At 50.2% G+C, this 21,650-nt stretch overlaps 2 protein-coding genes across 2 annotated transcripts; one reads left to right on the top strand and one right to left on the bottom strand.

Moving 5' to 3' along the window:
• Positions 1 to 510: 510 nt before the first annotated feature.
• On the bottom strand, positions 511 to 8,476 carry MED29 (mediator complex subunit 29). Its single transcript, XM_035117366.3, has 4 exons — positions 8,193 to 8,476; positions 3,769 to 3,827; positions 3,582 to 3,666; positions 511 to 2,174 (listed from the first exon to the last, which is right to left on the bottom strand). The coding sequence occupies exons 1-4, from the start codon at positions 8,445 to 8,447 to the stop codon at positions 1,947 to 1,949; spliced, it is 627 nt and encodes a 208-aa protein (XP_034973257.2). The 5' UTR covers positions 8,448 to 8,476; the 3' UTR covers positions 511 to 1,946.
• Positions 8,477 to 8,615: 139 nt separating this feature from the next.
• Positions 8,616 to 21,047, top strand: PAF1 (PAF1 component of Paf1/RNA polymerase II complex). Its single transcript, XM_035117365.3, has 14 exons — positions 8,616 to 8,926; positions 9,687 to 9,716; positions 9,799 to 9,891; positions 10,644 to 10,765; positions 11,983 to 12,049; positions 13,013 to 13,114; positions 13,346 to 13,451; positions 13,816 to 13,884; positions 15,304 to 15,407; positions 15,582 to 15,698; positions 16,251 to 16,379; positions 17,288 to 17,393; positions 18,959 to 19,046; positions 20,196 to 21,047. The coding sequence occupies exons 1-14, from the start codon at positions 8,877 to 8,879 to the stop codon at positions 20,642 to 20,644; spliced, it is 1,632 nt and encodes a 543-aa protein (XP_034973256.2). The 5' UTR covers positions 8,616 to 8,876; the 3' UTR covers positions 20,645 to 21,047.
• Positions 21,048 to 21,650: the final 603 nt, after the last annotated feature.

Raw genomic sequence — 21,650 nt, 5'->3', positions numbered from 1 at the left:
TGCCCCTCACGTCCCTCTGCAGCACATGCAGAAACCACCTTCTTGGCAGTTGGACTCACAACTGGTCTCATCCACTCAATCTGCCGGAGCTTGTCTTTCATATGTAGAGGAATTCCATAACTCACTGAGGATTTGAGACCCATCGGCTGCCCTCACCTGGTTGAGCCGGCTGGTCAAAACTGTTCCTGGTCTGTGGCCACTGTTGCAGCTTCCAGGAGCCGCAGGTGAGGTCTGAGTGCAGGGTGGCTACCAAAGGTGATCAAACTACTCCAGAAGGAGCATGACCCCACCAGAGGTACTACTCGTCCCCTAACGCCCAGTACACCACATATACCCCATTCTGACCCAGTGTAGTGATTATCTTTGAACCCTGGTCTCCCAGATCCGAGCCCAACGCTCTAACCACTATGCCATGCTGGTTCTCGATCGAGAAACCTGCTCTCAGTCTTGTTGAGAAATGCCCAGAGTTCCACGGGTTCCCCTGCTAAACGAAAGCAACCGAGTTGGGAATTAAGAGAAGCAAAATGAACACTTTTTTTAATTATTAGGAACAGAATGGATTTTTGGGGGGCGGGGGGAATCACAAAGGAATCCTTTACTGCTGTACAAAGTAACAAAACTGCATTGCCTTGGTCCCCAAGTCTGGCAGCGTAGAAGGAAACAAAGCTCTTTGAAAAGGTTAATGGGTTGGATCCGGACCTAGTCTTACTTAGAGTAGGCCCACTGAAATCAATGGAATGTAAGCTGGTTCTGGCAAGCTTACTCCTTTTCTGCTAGTGGGTCTTCAAAGCAGGACTGCTAGCGTAGAAGCGTGAACTCAGAAGGAAGTCCCACTAAACCCAGCAGGACTTACGCCCAGGTAAACCTGTGGAGGACTGCAGCCTAAAGTCCGGCACCCTGAGAGTCTTCCACAACTGAGAGTCTTCCACAACAGGGGACAGGTCAGGTCTTCTCTGCAGTGGCAAATTATTGCATGAAAACAGGGAGCAAAACCAACGAGAGATGGAAAAGGACACACTCCCCCAGGGCAGAAAAAAACAAAATGATGAGCAGAGAGAACGCAGAGATAAGAACCAGATAAGATTGCATTCCTTCCTGGATTCATTGTGTGAAGACTTGCTTGCAGGGTCTCTTCTTCCGCAAGAAAATTTTTTATCCTGCCAGGGTCACCCAATTTATGGACGGCAGGGTAGAGACAGCCTGCCCAGGTTGACCTAAGACTACTGGGTCAGATTTCTCATTTTGTATTCATTAGGAAAGGAAAATCCACAGGCAGGAGGCCTGCACAGGGTTCCAGGAAGTCTCCTTTGCAGAATTATGCATTTGATAAATCTACAAACTTACACACACATTCGCACAGGCTCATCTTCCAGAAAAAAGTCAAGGTGTGAGATTTAGAGGGGTTTCTCTATAGCAGGCGGAAAGGTTTGGCTAAGGAACCTGCAGAATTGTGGGGGATTAGGCTGGCAGGTTCACTTCTTATGGGTGGTCCTCAAGCCTCTCTCTCCCGAAAGGAAAAAAAAGAGAGCAAAAATATTGACTGGCCAGCTCCAAGAAAGACCTGCAGATCGTGAGGCCTGATAGATCAGGAGAATTTTAATTTGTCGTACTTCCACAGCATCCTTCTCTGACAAGAGAACTGTTTGTAAGCGAAAAGATTTCTGTGCATCTGAGTTGAGCTCCTAGTGTTTCGGTTAGAAGTTGTGGAAGATGTGAAACCAACACAGGCCCAGATGGAGACAAGTCCTGTCGGGAACCTGAACACCACAGAGGACTCACGTCTAGACCTGGGCAGAAGGAAGGGAGCAGAGGAGGGAGGACAATGAAGCTCCCTGCTCCTTGTCTGTCTGTGTTGACAGGACTGCCTCCTTCTGGTCATGCCGGGAACTGACTGTCGCCCAGCGGTTCCAACCAAAACGTCCTGCAGGAACAGCTTGCAGGCGGCCCTAAAGTACGCCCTGGGAGGGGGCCTTTCCTGTGATCTTGTTGGAACACTCCAGGAGGGCATTGTGGATGTCTTTGGCGCAAGAGATCTGGGACTTGATCATGCTGAGGTACTGGGTGTAGGGCAGGCTCTCTGCCTGGACCGCGTCCGGCTTGGTGGCTGTCGGCACGAGGGTCGGGGAGTGCTTGGCGCTGTCAAAGCTCTGGGAGAGGCACTCGTAGGCCAGGCGCTGAGGAAGGGGAGGCAGATCGGAAAGAGAGTTAGGAACTTGGCCTCGCTGGATTGGGCTGAAGGGCCGACTAATCCAGCATCCTTTCTCCCCGAAACGGTGACCCAAGTTGTAAGGCAGAGCAAGGTGTTTCCCCTTGATGCTAGTCCCGGGCACCTGCTACCCAGGGGTAGACTGCCTTTGTATATGGAGGACCCATTTAGTACTCAAGGGTAATAGCAGCCAATCAGTCTCTCTGTCTAACCAGGGACCGTGGGCTTCATATGGACTGTGAGAAAATATCTGGGGAACAGCCAGGCTTTTAAGTTTTCAAAAAATGGGGAAGAGCATCGCACTCCTGGGCAGCTATCTCAGATGGCATCAAATACCCCACAGGGATATTGGTGCAGCTGCAGGAGCAGGGGGACATTTCCCCACTTATGGTGGGAATGCCCCCCCCCGACATTTAGGGGGAAAAAAATAAACACATTCCCCATTCAAGCCTCCCCACAACTTTCCCTTTTGAATCAGAGAGTTGTAGTGTTAGGAATGCCCCCAAATGTCATCTAGTCCAACCCCGTCTAATGCAATTAAATTTGTGGGGCAGACAAACAGCAGCTTTCCAACCTAAGAAACTTCTTAATGTGGCTGCAACGAGGACCTCTTTGGCCCAGAAATGGAAGGCACCACAGGAATTAAAACCTCTTGTTGCAGTACAAGAATATGTACTCTGGCAGCTGCAGAGAAAACAAATTGCACATTGTGCGTTTCTAAGGGTATGAAGATCCCAGAACACTTTTACGTCGCTTATGGGATCTTATTTCTTATGTGCCCAATGCAGATATGCAAAACTCTCCTGGGCCTTCATGATGTTTCTTGCTCCTCTTTATTTTGCTACTTTTATCTGCTCTCTGTTTATTTGAAAAACACCACCTCTGCCCGGCTCCTCTGTTTTGTAACCTCAATTGTGGGGTTTATTTGCGCTTCTGAATTTACATCAATACAAATCTGCACAAAATAAATAAATCCAAGTTGCAACCTGCAGCACCAAGCAAAGATGGATTCCGTCTCCCATCTTGGAGCCAAATCCAGACTTCACAGCCAGATTTTTGCGCCCCACTCCCAACCCTGCTGCTTCTTTGCCTGATGAAAGAGTACTGGAGGACTTGGAAAGCCTGCTCACTATTTTGTGGCTTTGGGGTTGGTCCTAATGAAGATGCTGCCCAGCTGTGAATTTGGGGGTTAATCTCTTACTGACTGACCTTTGCTTTGTACGTGCCTGTTTGTTTGTCTTTCAGTGCTCCCGAGCAACTGAACCTGCGGCGGTGAATCTCGCCAATTAATGATATGGCGTGCAAAATAAAAAGGAGGGAGCATTTCATAAGGCCTGATCCTGCTGCCAATATGGGAAACTCTTGGGACACTCACCAGGCACAACTCCAGCTGGTCACACAAGGCATAGAATTCCTCGAGGCTCTTGTCCACTCTCTGCACGGGGCCGTCGTTGCTTTTCCTGGAAGGAAAGGAAAGCCAATCTTTGATTTGCATTTAGGGGAGGGGGTGAGGAGGGGAGGGGAGAAAGAAGCAGGGCAAGGGGGTAGGAGCAAAAACTCACTGTCCGCTGTCAATGTTGGTGTTCTGGATGAAGTTCTGGGCAGCCACTTTCATCAAGCTCTGCAAATAGAAGAGGCAGAGAGTACAGTATATTGGCTTACAAATCGGGGGCGATAGACAGCTGTGGCAGGAAGAGAGGGCACATCTGCCAAAGACCCACATGCACACCCCTCTGGAGCCTGGCCAAGTGTGCAAATATCAATATACCATATGCTGCCGATTTCTTAAAACGATGCAAATTTTTGGTTTCAGCATGAAGCAAACAAGCACATTTTCAAGACAAAACGCCTGATCTGGGCTTGAAAGGGCAGTTTGCCTGGCAACTTCTCAGCGGCTCTGTGACGCTGGGAATCAAGACGATTAGATAACCAAACTGTTAACTGGGAATGAATTAAGGCTGTGGCCTAGCCACCTGCTCAGTGGCCCTGTGACAGCAGCCTGAGAGGGTGTTTATCGGAACAAAGAGTGGCTATTTTGGCTGGACCCCCAACACCCAGCATGGCCAATGGCATGGGGGGATGGGAGTTGTAGTCCAGCAACATCTGGAGGGTCACAGGTTCTCAGCAGCACCACTGGACTCCCAGGTAGGGTCAAACAAGAGCAGAATAGAGCAGTGTGTTGAGTTTATTATTATTAACCTAATCTGTATATTGTACTGCCCTTCTTCCATAGATCTCAGGGCAGTTCACAATATTAAAATACAGTAGGACACCCATTAATCTGGACACTAGACTTCTGCTGATGCAGCCGAGAATTGCATTTGCTTTTTATCGCTGCTGCATCACAGTGTTGGTTCATGCTAAGTGTGCAATCTACTAAGACCACCTCCCTGCCCAATCCTTTTGGCAAGCCCTGCTGCCAAGCCAGTTGTCCCCCCATCCTTTCATTTGGGCACTAGCTTATTCCTTTTGGAAATCTTTTTATTATAGGTATGCGACAACAGCAGCATGGATGCGACTAGCCCAGAGATGGAAAGAAGAAAGAGTTCTCACCAGAGAGGAATGACAAACTAAGCTGTTAGACTACACTGGGAAAAGTTTATAATTTATTTGGGAGACCACTGTAAGCGGATGAAAATGTGAGCAGGATTTTAATCTCACTTGTAATGTAACAAATACTATGGACAATATGGATAGATATAAAATATAGATTATGAAATAATATGCAGTTGAAAATGCTGACAATGGGACCCATGGAGGGGATGGGGGGAAGTCTCGAGAGTCAGAGTAATCTCTTTATAAAGATGTGTATTTGGTATGGCTATAAATTTATATTTGTAAAATCAAATAAAAATGATTTTTTTTAAAAGGAAAGCTTTTTATTATTGCGCAGCTTCCTAGTATGTTCCACAGAAACTGAGCCCCAGGGCACATTAAATTCTACCCCAAGGCCACAGCGAGTCAGAAATAGCTGGCTGGGAGCAAGCAGCGATTCCGAGAGCTGTGGTTTCGTTTCCAGGACCTCGCAAGGTCAGGAAACGCGAGGGCAAGCTCGATGGTATCAAAACAAAACACACAAAAAACCACCAGATCCTGGAAACCTGCATGCCAACGCCTCCGGGTCCAAGCAGAAGTGTGTTCCGTTTCAGCTCCATTCGTTCTAGGGATATTGACACAGGGATAAAGGTGCCCCCCACCCCCAGCCCCGGGGGCTCATCCTGCCATGCTGATTCATTTACCAGAAGCCTTGGACACGAGCCCTGGGGCTGGTGAAGCATCCATTTCCCACCCCACCACGGGACCCCTGTTTGTGCTCTCTTCGCCCCCGCACCACACAGACCAAAGGAGGGGAGGGTAAAAGTTACCGCTTCAGCAATTCATATATTTGGGCCAAGGACTGACGCTTCATTCTTTCGGAAAGAGTCAAGAGTTGTTTCAAAATGCGGGGATAAAAATAAAAATAAAAAGTCTGACTCGGCAAAGGGCTATACGGGAAAAACAAAGCAAAAAACAAAACCACACATTTGCGAAACAGAAAGGGAAGGGAGGCCTGTGCAAGAGAGACCAGAGCAGTGGAGGCAGGAGGAGCAAGAGGGGAGTGATGCCTAAGGGTTAGAGCTGTGATTTCTCAAAGGTGGGTTGCTAGCTGCTCTGCAGCCGAGGTCAAGCAGTCTGGCAGAGCAGATGTAGGAAGTTGGCTTTGGACCTGGGGAGGGAGAATTTAAGGGCCTCGCAGGGCTATCAGTTCACAACAGCTTCCGAAAGGGCCATTGTATTTCATGCTGCCCTACTTGCCCCATATTTAAAGAACCAGTGTGGTGTGATGGACTCAGGAGAGGGCTCAAATCCCCCACTAAGCAATGAAGATGACCGGGAGTGACCTTGGGCCAGTCACTGCCCCTCTCAGGCTAGCCTAAGAGGTGTCTCCGAAAAATTTGACACATCACTTGGGAAGACAGGCGAACTGAACTGGAAGAAGCAAGGATCACGAGTGTCAAAGCAATGATTCTTCAACATGAACTTCGTTGGACTGGTCATATTGTGCGGATGCCTGATGCAAAGCAACTACTCTATTCCAAACTTAAAAATGGAAAGTGTAATGCTGGTGATCAACAAAAGAGGTTTAAAGACACTCCCAAGGCAAATCTTAAAAAATGTAGTATAAACACTGATAATTTGGAAACACGGGCCTGCGAGCGCTCCAGTTGCAGAACAGCCTTTACCAAAGGTGTCATGGGCTTTGAAGACACTCGAACTCAGGGCGCAAGGGAGAAACGTGCTAAGAGGAAGGCACGCTTGGCAAATCCACACCAGAGACCAATGTCCCCACTGTGGAAGGATGTGTGGATCCAAAATTGGCCTCCACAGTCACTTACGGACTCATTGTTAAAACCGTGTTTATGGAAGACAATCTTATTTGGCTATGAGGGATCTCCAAAGAAGAAGACGACCCCACAGGGTTGTTGCGAGGATGAAATGGGGAGAAGTATGTGTGCCAGCTGGAGCAACAGTGGGATATAAATGTAATAATTATAATAATGTAGCTACAGCCTGTCATATTTTTCAAAAAATCTAAACAAACCAACAGCTATTTCAGATACAGCACAGCCATCAGGCTGCCTCAGTGGAGGAGGAAGCAGAAGGCTCACTCCACAAGCTTTGCCAAAACCCTGGCTCCATCAGGCACCTCCTTGCCCCCTGAACTGTGCCAGGTGGCTGTGATAAGAGCTGATTAAGCCTGAGTTTGCTTTTTTCCTTTTCCCTCCCTGCCCCTTCCCCCTTGTGCGCCGTATTTTGTTCTTAGATTATAAGCCATTTTGCTGCATGTAAGCCACTCAAGCAAAGCTGAAGAAGAGCTGGGTAGGAATGTTATAAATAAATAAATAAATAAATGCATATGGCTAGATTAATGCTAGGTTTCTCTCTCTCTTTTAATTGTCTAGATCAGAGGTCAGCAACCTTTTTCAGCCATGGGCCGGTCCACCGTCCCTCAGGCCATGTGGTGGGCCGGACTATATTTTGGAAAAAAATATGAACAAATTCCTATGCCACACAAATAACCCAGAGATGTATTTTAAATAAAAGGGCACATTCTACTCATGTAAAAACATGCTGATTCCCGGTCTGTCCGTGGGCCGGATTGTGAAGGTGATTGGGCTGCATCCAGCCCACGGGCGTTAGGTTGCCTACTCCTGGTCTAGATTTACTCTCTTATCTGCTCTCGCTCTAAAATCTCACCCACAGAGTATGAGCAAAGAATGAGATGGCAAGCAGCCTTTGGAAGGGGATTTAAATGTTGAAAAAGCTTAATGCATGGGGCACACCGAGGACTAAATGAGTTGAGGGGAACTTGCATCAGCCCTTAGAGGGCACATTCAATGGGTGCAGATGGTGGGAGTTGTAGCTCACCAATACCTGGAGGGCCACAGGGCTCCCCTCACCCAGACTAAACTCTAGCACAGTGCTTCTCAAACCTGGGAGTCCCAGCTGTTGTTGGATGACAACTCCCATCATCCCTGACCACTGGTCCTGCTGGCTAGGCATATAAATTTAATAAATTAATAAGAATAGTAAAAATAATAAATAAACACACCACAATAAACAAACCTGTCACTGGGAAGTGACATATAAAGATTTGAAGAGACTGTTCAAAATTATTTTTGTTTAAAAAAACACAGAAGCTATGATTTTGAAAGGTACAGGACTTAATTGTGCTGGACTCAGAGCGCGAAAGACTTGACTCCTGTATGTGAGAGTGGATGCTAGGCCAAGACCATCCCATCCCTGCAGAAAGAAGAAGCCACCGCCAAAGATACAGAAGACTGGAAAAAGGACTAGAAACCCACCTAAGTAAACACACAGAGCTTAAGCTCTGCCCCCCTTTCCCCCGCCCTTTCCCCGAACTCCGTCCCTCCGTCTCCACGGAAACGGCCCAGCAGCCCCTCCCCTTTCTCTTGGCCATCAGGCCCCGCCCCCCGCCCCTCACCTGCAGGCTTTCTTTGAGCTGCGGCAGCAGGAGGCGAAAGCGCTGCACCGGGTCGAAGTCCTGCGCCTGCGCGGGAGGTTGGAGCCCGCCGGGAGCCTGGGCGACCGTTAAAGAAGCCGCTCCCGCCGCGGCCTGCGCCGAGCCGGGGTGCCCACCTACCGCCGCCGCGGCGCTGCCGGGGGGTGGCCCCACCTGCGCCTGCAGGAGCGTCAGCTGCGCCGGCTGCGGTTGAGGCGGCTGCTGAGGCGCCGCCATCTTGCCTCCCCCTCAGCGCGCTCGGTTCTGTAGTTCGTCTCAACTACCTCTCCCGGCATGCATCGCGGGAGCAGGAGGAGGCGCCGGCGCCGGCGGGGAGGATCCCGGCATGTATTTCGCCTGAAAAATCTGATTGGCCGTTGCGGGCTCTTATGTACCCCACAGTGCATTGCGGCCAGGACTCCATTTCCCGACCTGCCTTTCGTGACAGCTTTCTGTGTGGGGGAAGGGCGGCTCTCGGCGTGCTATATCGCACTATGGATTTCCCGCGCATATAAGCAGGCTGCGACGTTTTCCCTTCTGGCCGGAAGTGGCTTGACGTAGCAGGCGAACTACATTTCCCAGCGGGCTCCGCGGCGGAAAGAGGTGTTATTAAGCCCCGCCCCCGTTGACTGGCGTAGCCTGTTGCTCCTGAGGGGGGGCTTCGCGATGGCGCCCACTATCCAGACTCAGGCGCAGCGGGAAGAGCCCGGCCACAGGTACGGGTGACGTCACTCCCCTCTCCCGGACGCCTGGGTCCCCTGTGGAAGAGGGGAGGGGGAATGGGGGAGGAAAGTGAGAGGGGTCTCCTGCTCCCCCCCGCCCCGCCAAGCAGTTCTCCCCAAAGGTTTCGCAGAGGGGGAGGGGCTGAGCCCGGACTCCTGGGTCCCTCTGTCAGGCGTCTTGTTGCTCACAGTGGGAGGAAGGGCCAGGCTGGGCAACTTGCTCGCCTGCACTTGTTCTTAAGTCGATTTGAGTCACTTCCGTTAAAAACTGAGAAATAAAGTGTGGAATAATGCAGTAAATAGAAAGTAAGAATAGTATTTAGGTAGCTGCTGCATATTAAAAACTGCTTTTAATGCTGTGTTTTGATGCTGAAAACCGTCTTGGGACCTTGGGGTGAAAGACGGGTAATGAATAATGCTACTCATATTATGGACAAGCTTGGAATGTGTGCAGAGGAGGGCGCCCAAGACGATCAAGGGTCTGGAAACCAAGCCTTATGAGGAACGGTCGAAGGAGCTGGGTAGGTTTAGCTTAGAAAAGTGGAGACTGAGAGGCGATATTATGGCCATCTTCAAATATCTTATTGGCCGACACTTGGTAGGTGGTCCAAACTTGTTTTCTCCTGCTCTGGGGGGTAGGGCATGAACCAATGAATTCCAAAGGAGATTGACTAAACCATTCCCCCAAGTATCATTTCTTTGGCGCCGGCATCTCTGTGCTAAAGTATCAGTAACCCCATCTCTTTTTCCTCAGGCCCAACTCCCACCGGACGCTTCCTGAGAGGTAAGGATCACCCCTCGCCATCCCTCACCCCTTGCTTGGAGCGTGGCAAGTGGTCCCACCTCTCTCCCCTTTCCCTTTGCAGGTCGGGAGTGGTGTGTCGCGTCAAATATTGCAACAGTCTTCCCGATATCCCCTTTGACCCCAAGTTCATCACATACCCATTTGACCAGAACAGGTGAGCAGGGAGAGGTGTGTGGAGCTGCCATTTTCTGCATATTAGCATGTCCACAGTGGATCCTCTGGTGCCTTAAACAGACCAGGCTGACTTTTCTACAGCGCATGGCGAGTTAATTCTGGAGTTATATCTGCAGGTTATCAGGCTGCAAAGCGTTGAATGGATATGATGTCTTAAGTTTGCATGTAAAAATAGATTATAGAAGCATAGAAGATGTGCAATACTTATGTGAAAAGTTACACAGAGGAAACAAAAGTGAATGGGCAGTCATTAGTTGCTAAAATAGTTTCATTTTTAAGTTGGCGCTGTTTTATGTGCTCACATTTTTATATTGCCATTTTTATTCTTCTTTCTGTTAGTTTACTGTTAGTTTACTGCTTTAGGCATCATTTATGGAAAGGCAAGATCCATTCCGCATTTTTGAAAGGTGTCTTCAGTAAATTGGGTTGCAGATTTAAAGACTGATTATTTTTGTGAAAACCGCATATTGCTGGTTCATATTCTCTCCTGTGCCAGAGAGAAAGGAGAATGCCCCCACTAAGTTGGTGTTCAGAGGCACGTTTTCTGCAGATTAAAACTCATAATTAGAACTGCCCTTTAGCTGGAGAACAGTGCAAGAATTTTTCATGACATACCCATGCAAAATTGGAAAATGCTTGTTCTTATATATTTTGAAATAATTATATTCCTTTGAAATTCTGCTTATGCATTTTCTGCTGCTTGACCTGCCTCTTGCTGCTGTAACCTTCCAGGTTTGTACAGTACAAAGCCACCTCTCTTGAGAAGCAGCACAAACATGACCTCCTGACTGAGCCTGACCTGGGGGTCACCATAGACCTAATCAACCCCGATACATATCGCATCGACCCCAATGGTGAGAGGAGTTGCGGGACCAGGAAACGTTAATAACCATGCGGGACGCGGGTGGTGCTGTGGTCTAAAGCACTGAGCCTCTTGGGCTTGCCGATCGGAAGGTCGGCTGTTCGAATCCCCATGACGGGGTGAGCTCCTGTTGCTCGGTCCCAGCTCCTGCCAACCTAGCAGTTTGAAAGCACACCAGTGCAAGTAGATAGATACTGCTGCGGTGGGAAGGTAAACAGTGTTCCGTGTGCTCTGGTTTCCATCACGGTGTTCCATTGTTCCAGAAGCAGGTTAGTAATGCTGGCTACATGACCCACCTGTGGACAAACGCTGGCTCCCTCGGCCTGAAAGTGAGATGAGTGCTGCAACCCCATAGTCGCCTTTAACTGGACGTAATTGTCCCGGGGTCCTTTACCTTTTTTACCTTTTTAATAACTGTGCACAGCAGTTGTGGGTTCTGATTGTGGAGATGTGCTTGATACATTTTGGATTCCCATTGCACAACCCACTTGATGTAACACACAAATATGTTGTGGATTAGGATGCCAGCTTTTAAACATGGTTGGCATCCGTCTGTTTTGGGAGGCAACAGAGGAGTGTGTCTTTGGGGGTGAAGTCAAAACCAATCGAGAGTTATCTACAGCAGTGTTTCTCAACCAGTGTGCCTCCAGATGTTTTGGGACTACAATTCCCATCATTCCTGACCACTGGTCTTGCTAGCTAGGGATGATGGGACTTGTAGTCCCAAAACATCTGGAGGCACACTGGTTGAGAAACACTGATCTACAGCACCGACTTAGGCTGTAGAGACCTAAATGGGAGAGACATGTTTCGTTGCAGCTGGGGCTGATAAAGGCATCCAGTTGTGCTGCTGCAGATGCACCGTGGCGTTTCTTCTCTTCGCTTCTCCCAGCGGTCATTTCTCCTATGGTCATTACATGAGCTGACTGTCTCCAGTCACTGCAGTTGTCTGCAAGGAATTCCCAGAAGGCCTGGGTTGATGTTCATGGCAAAAAAAATCCCACTTTATTGCCTACGATTGGTACATCTTAATGTGACTGTGTATCAGGCTGTCATGGATGTTCTGAAGCCAACAATCAGAACTCCAGGAAGTCTGGCCAGAGATGGTTGCCAGGGGTTTGGCTGAAATAGTTAGACGAGGCTAGGTGTTTATATAAGGGGTAACAGCCTGTGGCCTCTAACCACTGCTGCACCTTTGGCTTCTTGCAGTTCTTCTAGATCCTGCCGACGAGAAGTTGCTGGAGGAGGAGATCCAAGCGCCAACCAGTTCCAAGAGGTAGTGCTTTTCACCTGGGCCGGGAAACTGTTTTCTGCCCTTTGTTGTCTCCCGAGACTCCAAATGTCCCTTGCCCTCTTGAATCTTCAGGCCATCATCATCTCCCTTGGGTTACTGCTCTCCTCCTTCCTCCTTCTTTGCCTTTATTTCCCACCTTGTTCTCCAAGGAGCTCAAGGTGGCGTACGTGGGTCTCCCCCTCTTCACAACAACCCTGTGCGGTAGGTGAGGCCGAGAGGCAGCGACTAGCCCCCAAGGTCTCTTGGTGAGATTGACCAAGTGGCCATTTGAACCCAGGTCTCTCCCAGGTCTTGGGCCGATGCTCTTGCTACCTCACTGGCCAAGCTGTTCCTTCAGGAGCATCTCTCCCATGTAAGCTGCTTTCCTGGTTTGGAGCTACCTTCCCGAAACTCCCTTCTCCCCAGCTTCCCTTTCACCCCCTGGGGGCTGCACAACTCTTCTGCCCTCCCCCATCTTGTGCTGTTCTGTTCATCAGTTATGGGTCGGCCCCTCTCCCCAGTTCCAGAGTTTCTGCCCATGTAAATGCAGATCAGTGCAGTGGCCTCGTGTTCTGAAAAGCACATTGGCACGAAATACATACGTTTTAATGCTTGTTTTAAAGCAGGAGTCAGCATTTTGAACTTATATGTTAAGTGGAAAAATACTCTTAGAATATGGAAGGGACCCCCCAGGGGTCATCTGGCCCAACCCTGTGCAATGCAGGAATTCTGGCCACAGGGACCCCTGGGTGGGCTTGAACCACCAACCCTCTGGTTAACAGCCAGGTGCACAGCTCAGTGATTGAAATGAAGCAATGTAGTGGCAAAGGATAACCCAGCAACGTTTCCTTCCTAGGTCTTTCTCACAGGTGTTGCAGACCATCTTGAGGGCTAGGAACATGGCTGTGGGAATTGGAGGCTTGCCTCTGTAGGGAGACGTGGATATATATATATCTTTCTTTGCAGATCCCAGCAGCATGCCAAAGTGGTGCCATGGATGAGGAAGACCGAATACATCTCCACAGAGTTCAACCGCTATGGCGTCTCCAACGAGAAGCCGGAGGTTAAGTGAGTAGAAATTAAACATATTTTTAAAAGCTGCTGTTTCAGTGTAAAACAGCCAACAATACAGCGATGAACGTGATGAATCTTTGAGTTTCTGGACCAGGCCTTCAAAGCCTCCGGAGAGATCTGTTTCAGCCAGTTTCCCAAAGTTCCTCCCGAGGACTGCTATGGTCTTCCTTTATCTGGGTAAACGACTCCTTTCTGATACATATTTCTTTCCTGGTTCTCAATCAGGATTGGCGTGTCTGTCAAGCAACAGTTCACAGAGGAAGAGATCTACAAAGACAGAGATAGCCAGATTGCGGCCATCGAGAAGACCTTTGAGGATGCTCAGAAATCGGTGAGCTGCCTAGAGTGGAAAAATTCATTTTTGGAAAATGAAACCGGTGTCCTCTCACTGTTGCACTTTTGTAAAGGGGGGGATGATGATGATGATGATGATGATGATGATTGATTGATTGATTACCTACCCTTCACCCGAAGGTTCCAGGGCAGGTTAAGCATTAAAACACAATACTCAGAGCTTAAAGCTGCCCACCTGGCTAGGAAATGCAGAGGTGGGGGGCAGCATAAATATATTTGCTGTGTCCCTTTGGGAGGATGATGCTTTTCGGGGATTTGGGGGTGCAGTTCTGAGAAGCTTAATGGTGTCCTTGCCGCCGCTGGCCTCGCCCACATTTCTCACTTCCAAATTCTGCCTCCAGATCGCTCAGCACTACAGCAAGCCTCGAGTCACACCTGTGGAGGTCATGCCTGTCTTCCCTGACTTCAAGGTGAGATCGAGGGAAGGGGCAGTTGGATCTAAGATGTTTGGGGCTTTGTTTACAGCAGCCCTGCTCTCGCCACTAGGCCTCTACCTGCTCGGTTCCTATGGTTTGTCGACTACGAAGCTTCCTTTCCTGTTCATTTGCAAAGGGTCCGGAGGCAGGGAGAGCGAGATTAGAGAGGTGTTGGGCTCTTGGCAAAGGTGAATGAACCACTGAGCGAAACAAGCACTTGCTTAGGGCATCAAGGGAAGTGGGGAAGCCACAGAAATTTCCCATGGCTGGATTTTTAACATTAAAGGGTAAAGGACCCCTGACAGTTAAGTCCAGTCGCAAACGACTCTGGGGTTGCGGCGCTCATCTCACTTTACTGGCCGAGGTTGTACAGCTTCCGGGTCATGTGGCCAGCTCACCGAGCAACGGGAGCTCACCCCATCACGGGGATTAAGTGCTCACAAATTGCTCAGCTGGGTGTTCATTTTCTCAGCCGAAATATATTAAAAATCCCAACAGAACAACTATGCGACAAGGCAGGCGGGGATGCCTTATCTCCACTAAGTACAGAAGCAGCTGTGTTATGTAGAGTTGGTTTTGAGGATCTGATCAAACACTTTGCAATTGGAAAAAGTAGGAGAAAACTTTCTGAATACAAAAAAGCGGAAGTACAGTTGTACCATGGTTCTCGAACAGAATGTGTTCTGGGAGTCCATTTGGGAGTCCATTTGACTTCCGGAATTGTTCAAAAACCAAGGCATCGCGCCAGATGTTCAGTTTCTGAAAATCATTTGAAACCGGAACACTCACTTCCAGTTTTTGATCATTTGGGAGCCAAAACGTACAAATTCCAAGGCTTCTGGCAACCAAGGTACAACTGTATACAAAAGTGAACATTATTTTCCATGTTACTGTAGGTTTCATCTCGTTTCAAAAAATAAAATGTTATTTTGTGGTTTATAATTGCATATACTGTATTTTAAGTGCTTAGAGCAGGCATCTCCAAACTGCGGCCCTCCAGATGTTTTGGCCTACAACTCCCATGATCCTTAGCTAACAGGACCAGTGGTCGGGGAAGGTGGGAATTGTAGTCCAAAACATCTGGAGGGCCGCAGTTTGGGGATGCCTGGCTTAGAGCCTCTAAAGGGCTTAATCTGGACCTCTCTGCCCTAATCCCAAAGAAGAGAGAGTAAGACTCAGGGGGTGGAGTAGTAGTCACAGAACCCCTTCTTGCCCTGGTCTTCTCGCATCCACTCCCCATTTTTGCACCAGAAGCCCCTCATCTCTCCTCCCTGGACTATGCAGCCAGGCCCGTTTGGGGCGAATCCTGGAGGGGTGGGGATGAGGCACTTCTAAGCAGGCCCTGCCAGCTGTGTGCCATTTCTGGAGGGTTCTTGCCATGCCGTAAGCTACTCTTCTTCCGCCCTCTGCCAGATGTGGATCAACCCTTGCGCCCAGGTCATCTTCGACTCTGACCCAGCGCCCAAGGACACCAGTGGGTCGGCCGCCCTCGAGATGATGTCCCAGGCCATGATTAGGTATGGAAATGCAGCTCTCTTCATGGGCTCCAGGCAGGAATCCCTCCAAGCCCCACTTGGAGAAGCTGGGGGGGTGGGGTTAAACAACTGGTTTGTTACTGGATTCCATACAAGAGGTAACCTTCCTTCCTTCCTTTTCCTCTCTCTCTCCCCCCCCCCCCCAACCAATTGCAGGGGCATGATGGACGAGGAAGGCAACCAGTTTGTGGCTTACTTCCTCCCTGTGGACGACACGATGCGGAAACGCAAACGGGACCAAGACGAAGAGATGGACTACGCTCCCGAGGATGTGTACGTGTGCCAACTGGGAGGGCGCACAGGTTGTCTGGTTAAGAAAGCAAAACTATACCAGGAGACCTTTTTTTTAAAAAATAATAATAATCCCCGCACTTGGAAAACCAACATGTCAGACATGCTTCCTGCCCACGCCGTTTCCGAGGCACTACCTTTTTGCACGCGGGGACTTGTTTTCTCCTGCTTTAAAGGGTAGGGCTCAAACCCAATCGCTTCAAGTTTACAAGAAAGGAAATCTTGAATAAACATTTGGGGATGACTTTCTGAGAGGAAGGGCTGTTCAACAGAAGAACGGCCTCCGACTCTCCTTCCTTGGAGGTTTTTAAACAAGGTTGGATGGCCATTCTTCGGGGATTCAGCTGTGATTCCTGCATTGCAGGGGCTTGGACTATAGATGACAGTGCTGTGATTATATTTTGAGAGAGCCTGGCTAGAACCGTTTGCCCTCTTAGCCGAAGGGATTATTGGAGGGGGGCGGGAGAACACCTCGGAATGAATATGGGGGTGCTCCAAAGCCCTCACCCTTTTCTTTCTATCCCTTTCCTCCAGGTACGAGTACAAGATCGCCCGGGAATACAACTGGAACGTCAAGAACAAAGCCAGCAAGGGCTACGAGGAAAACTACTTCTTCATCTTCCGGGAGGGCGACGGGGTCTATTACAACGAACTGGAGACCAGGTGAGGCGGAGGGAGAAACTGAAGCCTTTTGGGAGGGTGGGGCAAGTGTGCTGGAGGCCAGGGGGGTTAAACTATGGAACTCCCTGCCACAGGAGGCAGGGATGGCCACCAACGTAGGCGGCTTTAAAAGAGGATTAGGCACTTTATGTATTTCTTTCCTTGTTTCTTGTTTGGTTCCTTTGTATACTGCCTTTCATCTGAAGATCTCTGGGCAGTTTGCGGCGTAAAAATGCAAAACAGAAGCACAAAATAGATAACGAAAACAAGGACAAAAACAAAACAAAAACAAATTATGAAGGAAGAGAAAGATATCGGTGGCTGCTTGCCATGATAGCTGTCTCCTCTGCCTCCCTGGTCATAGGCAGTAAACGCTTCTGAATACCAGTTTCTGGAAACGGCAGGAGGGGAGAGTTGCTCCTGCACTCGAATCCTGCTTGCGGGCTTCCCATAATGGGCATGTTACGATCTCATGGAACTTCCAAGTCCAGAGGCAGTCTACCTAGACTCCTGGGTAATTTGGGGTATTTGGCCACTGTGAGACTAGCTGGGCTTGATCCAGCAGCCTCTTCTTATGTCCCCCAACCTTCCCTACCTGAGTCCTTTCCCCCTGGCACATGTTGCATCCGAGCTGCAAGTCCTGCATGGCAGGGGGTGGGCTGGATGACCCTTGGGGGTCCCTTCCAATACTTTGAATTTATTAAATAAGGGCCTTCCCAGAGACATCCCATTGTGTTCCCTCTGCTAAGCGGTGCAGGCGGTTCCGGCATGCAACCAGCCCCTTGCTACCGCCAGTTTTGTGCAACATGCCACCAGCACTCGAGGGCTGTATCCTGCTGCCAGGGCATATCTGTATGCGCAGAGGGAGTCGGGTCCCTGCTCCCTCCTTAACCTCTCCCTTCCCATCGCAGAGTGCGGCTGAGCAAACGGCGAGCCAAGGCCGGGGTGCAGTCGGGAACCAACGCCGTTCTGGTGGTGAAGCACCGAGATATGAACGAGAAGGAGCTGGAGGCACAGGTAAGGCTGGCCTAGAGATACCTCCCTGATGGCGGGAGGATGGGGACCTATGAATCCTGGCTCTGAGCTTCCACCCCATCTCACTGTCCTGCTCTGGCCATTGGAGCCGGCCGGGTGCTGACTGGAAATGAGGATCATTGACAGAATTAGAACCAATTCCTAGTGAGGAGAGGCGAACCACTGGCTATTGGCCACCACCACTAGGGATACGGAAATCCTGTTTGGTCCTCGGCATCTGGGGCCTGGTACACCTTAATCTCTGAAGGCCAGGCCTTCTTTTCTGGTCAAAATTCTCTGGAAACGAGGACTTGGGATGGGAGACAGATGACAAAAGTCCACCCCCTGGGAAGGAAGGTCCCTCTGCTCACTGGTACCTTTGGGGTTCCTAAGTTCCAATAACAATTTTGGCCATGGCAGTTCTGTGGAGCCTCCATGTTCCGAAGCAGTCTATACCCGGGGGGGGGAGGTGGAGTCGGGAGAGAACAAGGCTTTTTCCACCTTGCTTTGCTAGATAGGTTCTCAGGGGCATCCCATCAGCCGCTGTTGCGGGAGCAGAGTGCTGGACCCTCTGGCTGGTCTTGGCCGGGTTAGGCTAGGTGAACCCAGAACCTGGGGAAGTGACATAATAATAATATAACAATAAATTATTTTATACCCCACTCATCTGGCTGGGTTTCCCCAGCCACTCTGGGTGGCTCCCAACAGAATATTAAAAATAGAATCAAACGTTAAAAACTTAAACAGAGCTGCCTTCAGATGTCTTCTAAAAGTCAGATACAGTAGTTGTTTATTTCCTTGACATCTGGGCGTTCCACAGGGCGGGCGCCACCACCGAGAAGGTCCTCTGCCTGGTTCCCTGCAACCTCACTTCTCGTAGGGAAGGAACCGCCAGAAGGCCCTCAGAGCTGGACCTCAGTGTCTGGGCTGGACGATGGGGGTGGAGACGGACTGGATGATAAGGAGTGGTGGGAGGCACCAGCCGGGGAAACCCAAGGGATATCCCAGAGGAGGAAGGCTCGGAACCCGGGGATTGATGGAGCGGTCAGAGGGAGATTGGAAGGAGATGCTGGATACGGACAGGACAACAGGGTTTAGTGAGCAGGAGGAACCTGTGACAGGGAGCAGTTCAGACTCTGAGGCTGAAACAGAGGAAGGGGGTCAAGAAGCTGCTGAATTATCCAGGATATCTCCCTCTCCTGTTGCAACAAACTCCCCTCTCCCCTGATCTCCAAGAACATGCAAGATAATGAGGAGGGCAGGCCAGAGGTGTGCAGATGCATCTTGAGACGGTTTGGGGAACATCCGGGAGAGGAGGAGACTTAGGAGGGGTGGAAGGCAGGGACCTTTAGTCCTGGCAGCTGCTCAGAAGGGGCAACTCAGGGTTGCTCGAGTTGCATGCTGTGTCCTTGAATAAAGAGTTAACTTCCCTGGCAGCCTAGCCCTTTGTTCTGACCTGCCTCTGACTCCAGCCCTGGCGCAGGAAGGCCAATGGTGTTGCTGGAAGTCAGCTGGGGGGATTTCTCCTTCCCCAAATGCCCCCTAACTCGCAGCTCTGTCCCCTGCAGGAAGCCCGCAAAGCCCAGCTGGAGAACCACGAGCCGGAAGAGGAGGAGGAGGAGGAGATGGACCTGGGCAAAGAGGCCCAAGGCTCAGGTAGGTGCTGGGTTGGCAAAATCTCTCCCTGGTGCCCTCCCTGCTCGCTGCTGAAGGTGCCTGTGTGGCCAGGCGGCCACATTGCAAAATTTGCATCCTCTGCTTTAAAGAACACCCCCTGCCTTTTGGCACCTGGTGGAACACTCCAAGGCGGCTCCATCACTGTTGCCTCATTGGCTGGCTCAGCGGCATCACTTTTTCTTAAAGGGGGAGGTCCTGCCTTCCATCGCTGCCCTTTTCGTTTAAAGGGATGGGAAGCGTATATGTTGTGTTTACAGAAGTATTGTAAAGAAGTGGACTCACCAGCAGGGTTTGAGTAAACACTTACAATTAAGAAAACAAGCATGAAAGTTAAGATGCAATAATGGGGGAATAATAAAGGGCAAGATGTAATATGGATAAGTATGGTACAAAAGTGATAAGATTGTAATAATACAGTCATACCTCGGGTTACGTATGCTTCGGGTTGTGTACTCTGTAAACCTGGAAGTATTTTTTACCCTGTGCGCGGTCTGCACATGCGCAGAAGTGTGATGTCGCACTTTTGTGCGTGCGCAAAATGGACACTCAGGTTGCGTAGTTTTCGGGGTGCGAACGGCACCCCGGAACGAGGTACCACTGTATCAATTAAAAGATTATAAAATTAAGGTAGAATAAAACCGGCAGGAGAAGTAAATATCTAAAGAACCAGAAGAGGAAGTTGAGGGAAGTCATGGGTGGGATGGGGTGGGGGTGGGGATAGGGGTTTATATATACTTTTGTGATAAAAATGATTGTGTTGAATATAAAATTATAAAACTTAATAAAAAACTATTTAAAAAAAAGAAAGAAAAAGGAATGGCCCTGGCCCGTCCTCTCGCTTTAGCTAGAGCGTTGGGCGAGGAGAGAGCAGGGTTCAAATCCCCCCAGTTGGCCATGAAGCTTACCTTGTGACTCCTCGGGGGGGGGGTAGCCATCGCCTCTCTCAGCCCTTGCCCCACCTCAAAGGGTTGTTGTGTGGGATTAAATGAGGGGGGGGAGTCAAGTACTGCCACCTTCAGTTCCTTTGAAAGAAACTCAATCGGTCCCCCTGAAAAGCCAAGTTTCCCCCTGTTTTTTCCCTCCCCTGCCCCCATGTGCTCACCTCTCTCTCTTTCCCACTCGCCCTAGACGAGGAGCCAGAGAAAGGCAGCGAGAGCGAGAAGGAGGCCAGCGAGGCAGAGGAGGGCGAGGACGAGGAGGAAGGGCGCTCAGCCAGCGAGAGCGAGCGGGAGGCCAGCGAAGGCGAGGGGGCTCCGGCCGAGGAGAGCGAGGAGGACGAGCGGGCGGCCCGAGACAAGGAGGAGATCTTTGGCAGCGACGACGACGAGGAAGAGGACTCGGAGCAGGAGGGGGGCCAGCGCGACGAAGGGGAGAGCGGCAGCGAGGAGGAGGAGGACGAAGAGGAGGACGAGGAAGGGGGCGGCCGGCGCCAGCAGCGTCGCGGCAGCAGCCAGAGCCCTCTCCACAGCGGCAGCGAGGAACACTCCAACCACGAGGAGGAGGAGGAAGAGGAAGGGGAGGCCAGCGCCAGCGAGGCCCCGTCCGAGTCCAGCGAGGAGGGCAGCGACAGCGACTGAGGAGGGCCTGCAGGGCCATTCGGAAGTCGGCTTCACCCCTCTCCTGCAGGGAGGACACCTGGGAAGGGACGGTACTTACCTTGGCTGGCTGGCTGGCTACTTTGTCCCAGTTAAGCCCAGTGGATTCTGGGAATGTTCCTCCTGGCGAAAGAGGCGGATTGGAGGGCTGCCTGCCCACCACCCATTTCTGCCGATCTTCCGCCTCCGCCAGTGAACTCTTTGCTGCGAACCTTCTGCAGAAACGTCTGGCGTTTGGGGTGGGGTGGGACACAGACTCACACATGTTTGGTTCTTCCGCTCCTCTTCTTGTGTTGTTCTTTCCCCCCGCTGTACATAATGTGCCACACAGCAGATCTCTCACACACTCACACCCACCCTAAAATAAAGTTTTTTGTTTCTTGAATCTCCACTCTATTGTTAATCAGGGCCACTTGCAACATTGGGGCCAGTGTATTTTGGAAAATATTTGCCTACCGCTCTTTTGTAAAAATTCATTAAATCGGGATACAGGAATAAAACCATCCTCTAAAGTCATAAAAAGTTAAACACCCGCTGAATCTGCGGTGGCAGAGTTCCATAGGACTGGGCCAACAGCACCAAAGGGTTCTTCTAGTTGTCAAGTGACTCTCGCAAACTTAGGGAATGCCCAACAACACTCCTGTGGATGATCTCGGTGTTTGAGATGGGATCTACAGTATAAGGGTTTGGGCGAACCCTGAGGCACCCTGGACCCTTCAGGGCTTTGTAATCTTGGGTGGAGGGGTGCTGGTCAAGCTTGCCCGATGGCACCGATTGGAGAGGGAGAGCTGGTAAGACTCGGGACAGCATTTGAGATGTTTTGGGCAGAATTTGAGAACCCAGAACAAAACTCATGCCTTCAGCAGAAATCTCTGTGAAGTTCTGCATTTGGGCAGGAAGAGTCAGGCTAGCAAGTGTCTTGGTAGCAGGACTTGAGGAAATGATCTAGGGCAGGGGTTCTCAAAGGGTGGGGCAGGAGAGGATGGCA

This window comes from Zootoca vivipara, chromosome 6 (genome assembly GCF_965207765.1).
Source record: "Zootoca vivipara chromosome 6, rZooViv2.hap1.1, whole genome shotgun sequence".
Taxonomy (NCBI): Eukaryota; Metazoa; Chordata; class Lepidosauria; order Squamata; family Lacertidae; genus Zootoca; species Zootoca vivipara.
The sequence above is the reverse complement of the archived record's forward strand: the minus strand, read 5'-3'. Positions and strand labels throughout refer to the sequence as shown.

Coding starts and splice junctions, on each gene's coding strand:
- MED29 (XM_035117366.3), bottom strand. CDS start 8,447: ATGGCGGCGCCTCAGCAGCCGCCTCAACCGCAGCCGGCGCAGCTGACG. Junction 3,667..3,768: donor ACCAACATTGACAGCGGACA/GTGAGTTTTTGC, acceptor CTTTCCTTCCAG/GAAAAGCAACGACGGCCCCG. Junction 2,175..3,581: donor ACCAGCTGGAGTTGTGCCTG/GTGAGTGTCCCA, acceptor CCCCTTCCTCAG/CGCCTGGCCTACGAGTGCCT.
- PAF1 (XM_035117365.3), top strand. CDS start 8,877: ATGGCGCCCACTATCCAGACTCAGGCGCAGCGGGAAGAGCCCGGCCAC. Junction 16,380..17,287: donor TACAACGAACTGGAGACCAG/GTGAGGCGGAGG, acceptor TTCCCATCGCAG/AGTGCGGCTGAGCAAACGGC. Junction 17,394..18,958: donor AGAAGGAGCTGGAGGCACAG/GTAAGGCTGGCC, acceptor TGTCCCCTGCAG/GAAGCCCGCAAAGCCCAGCT.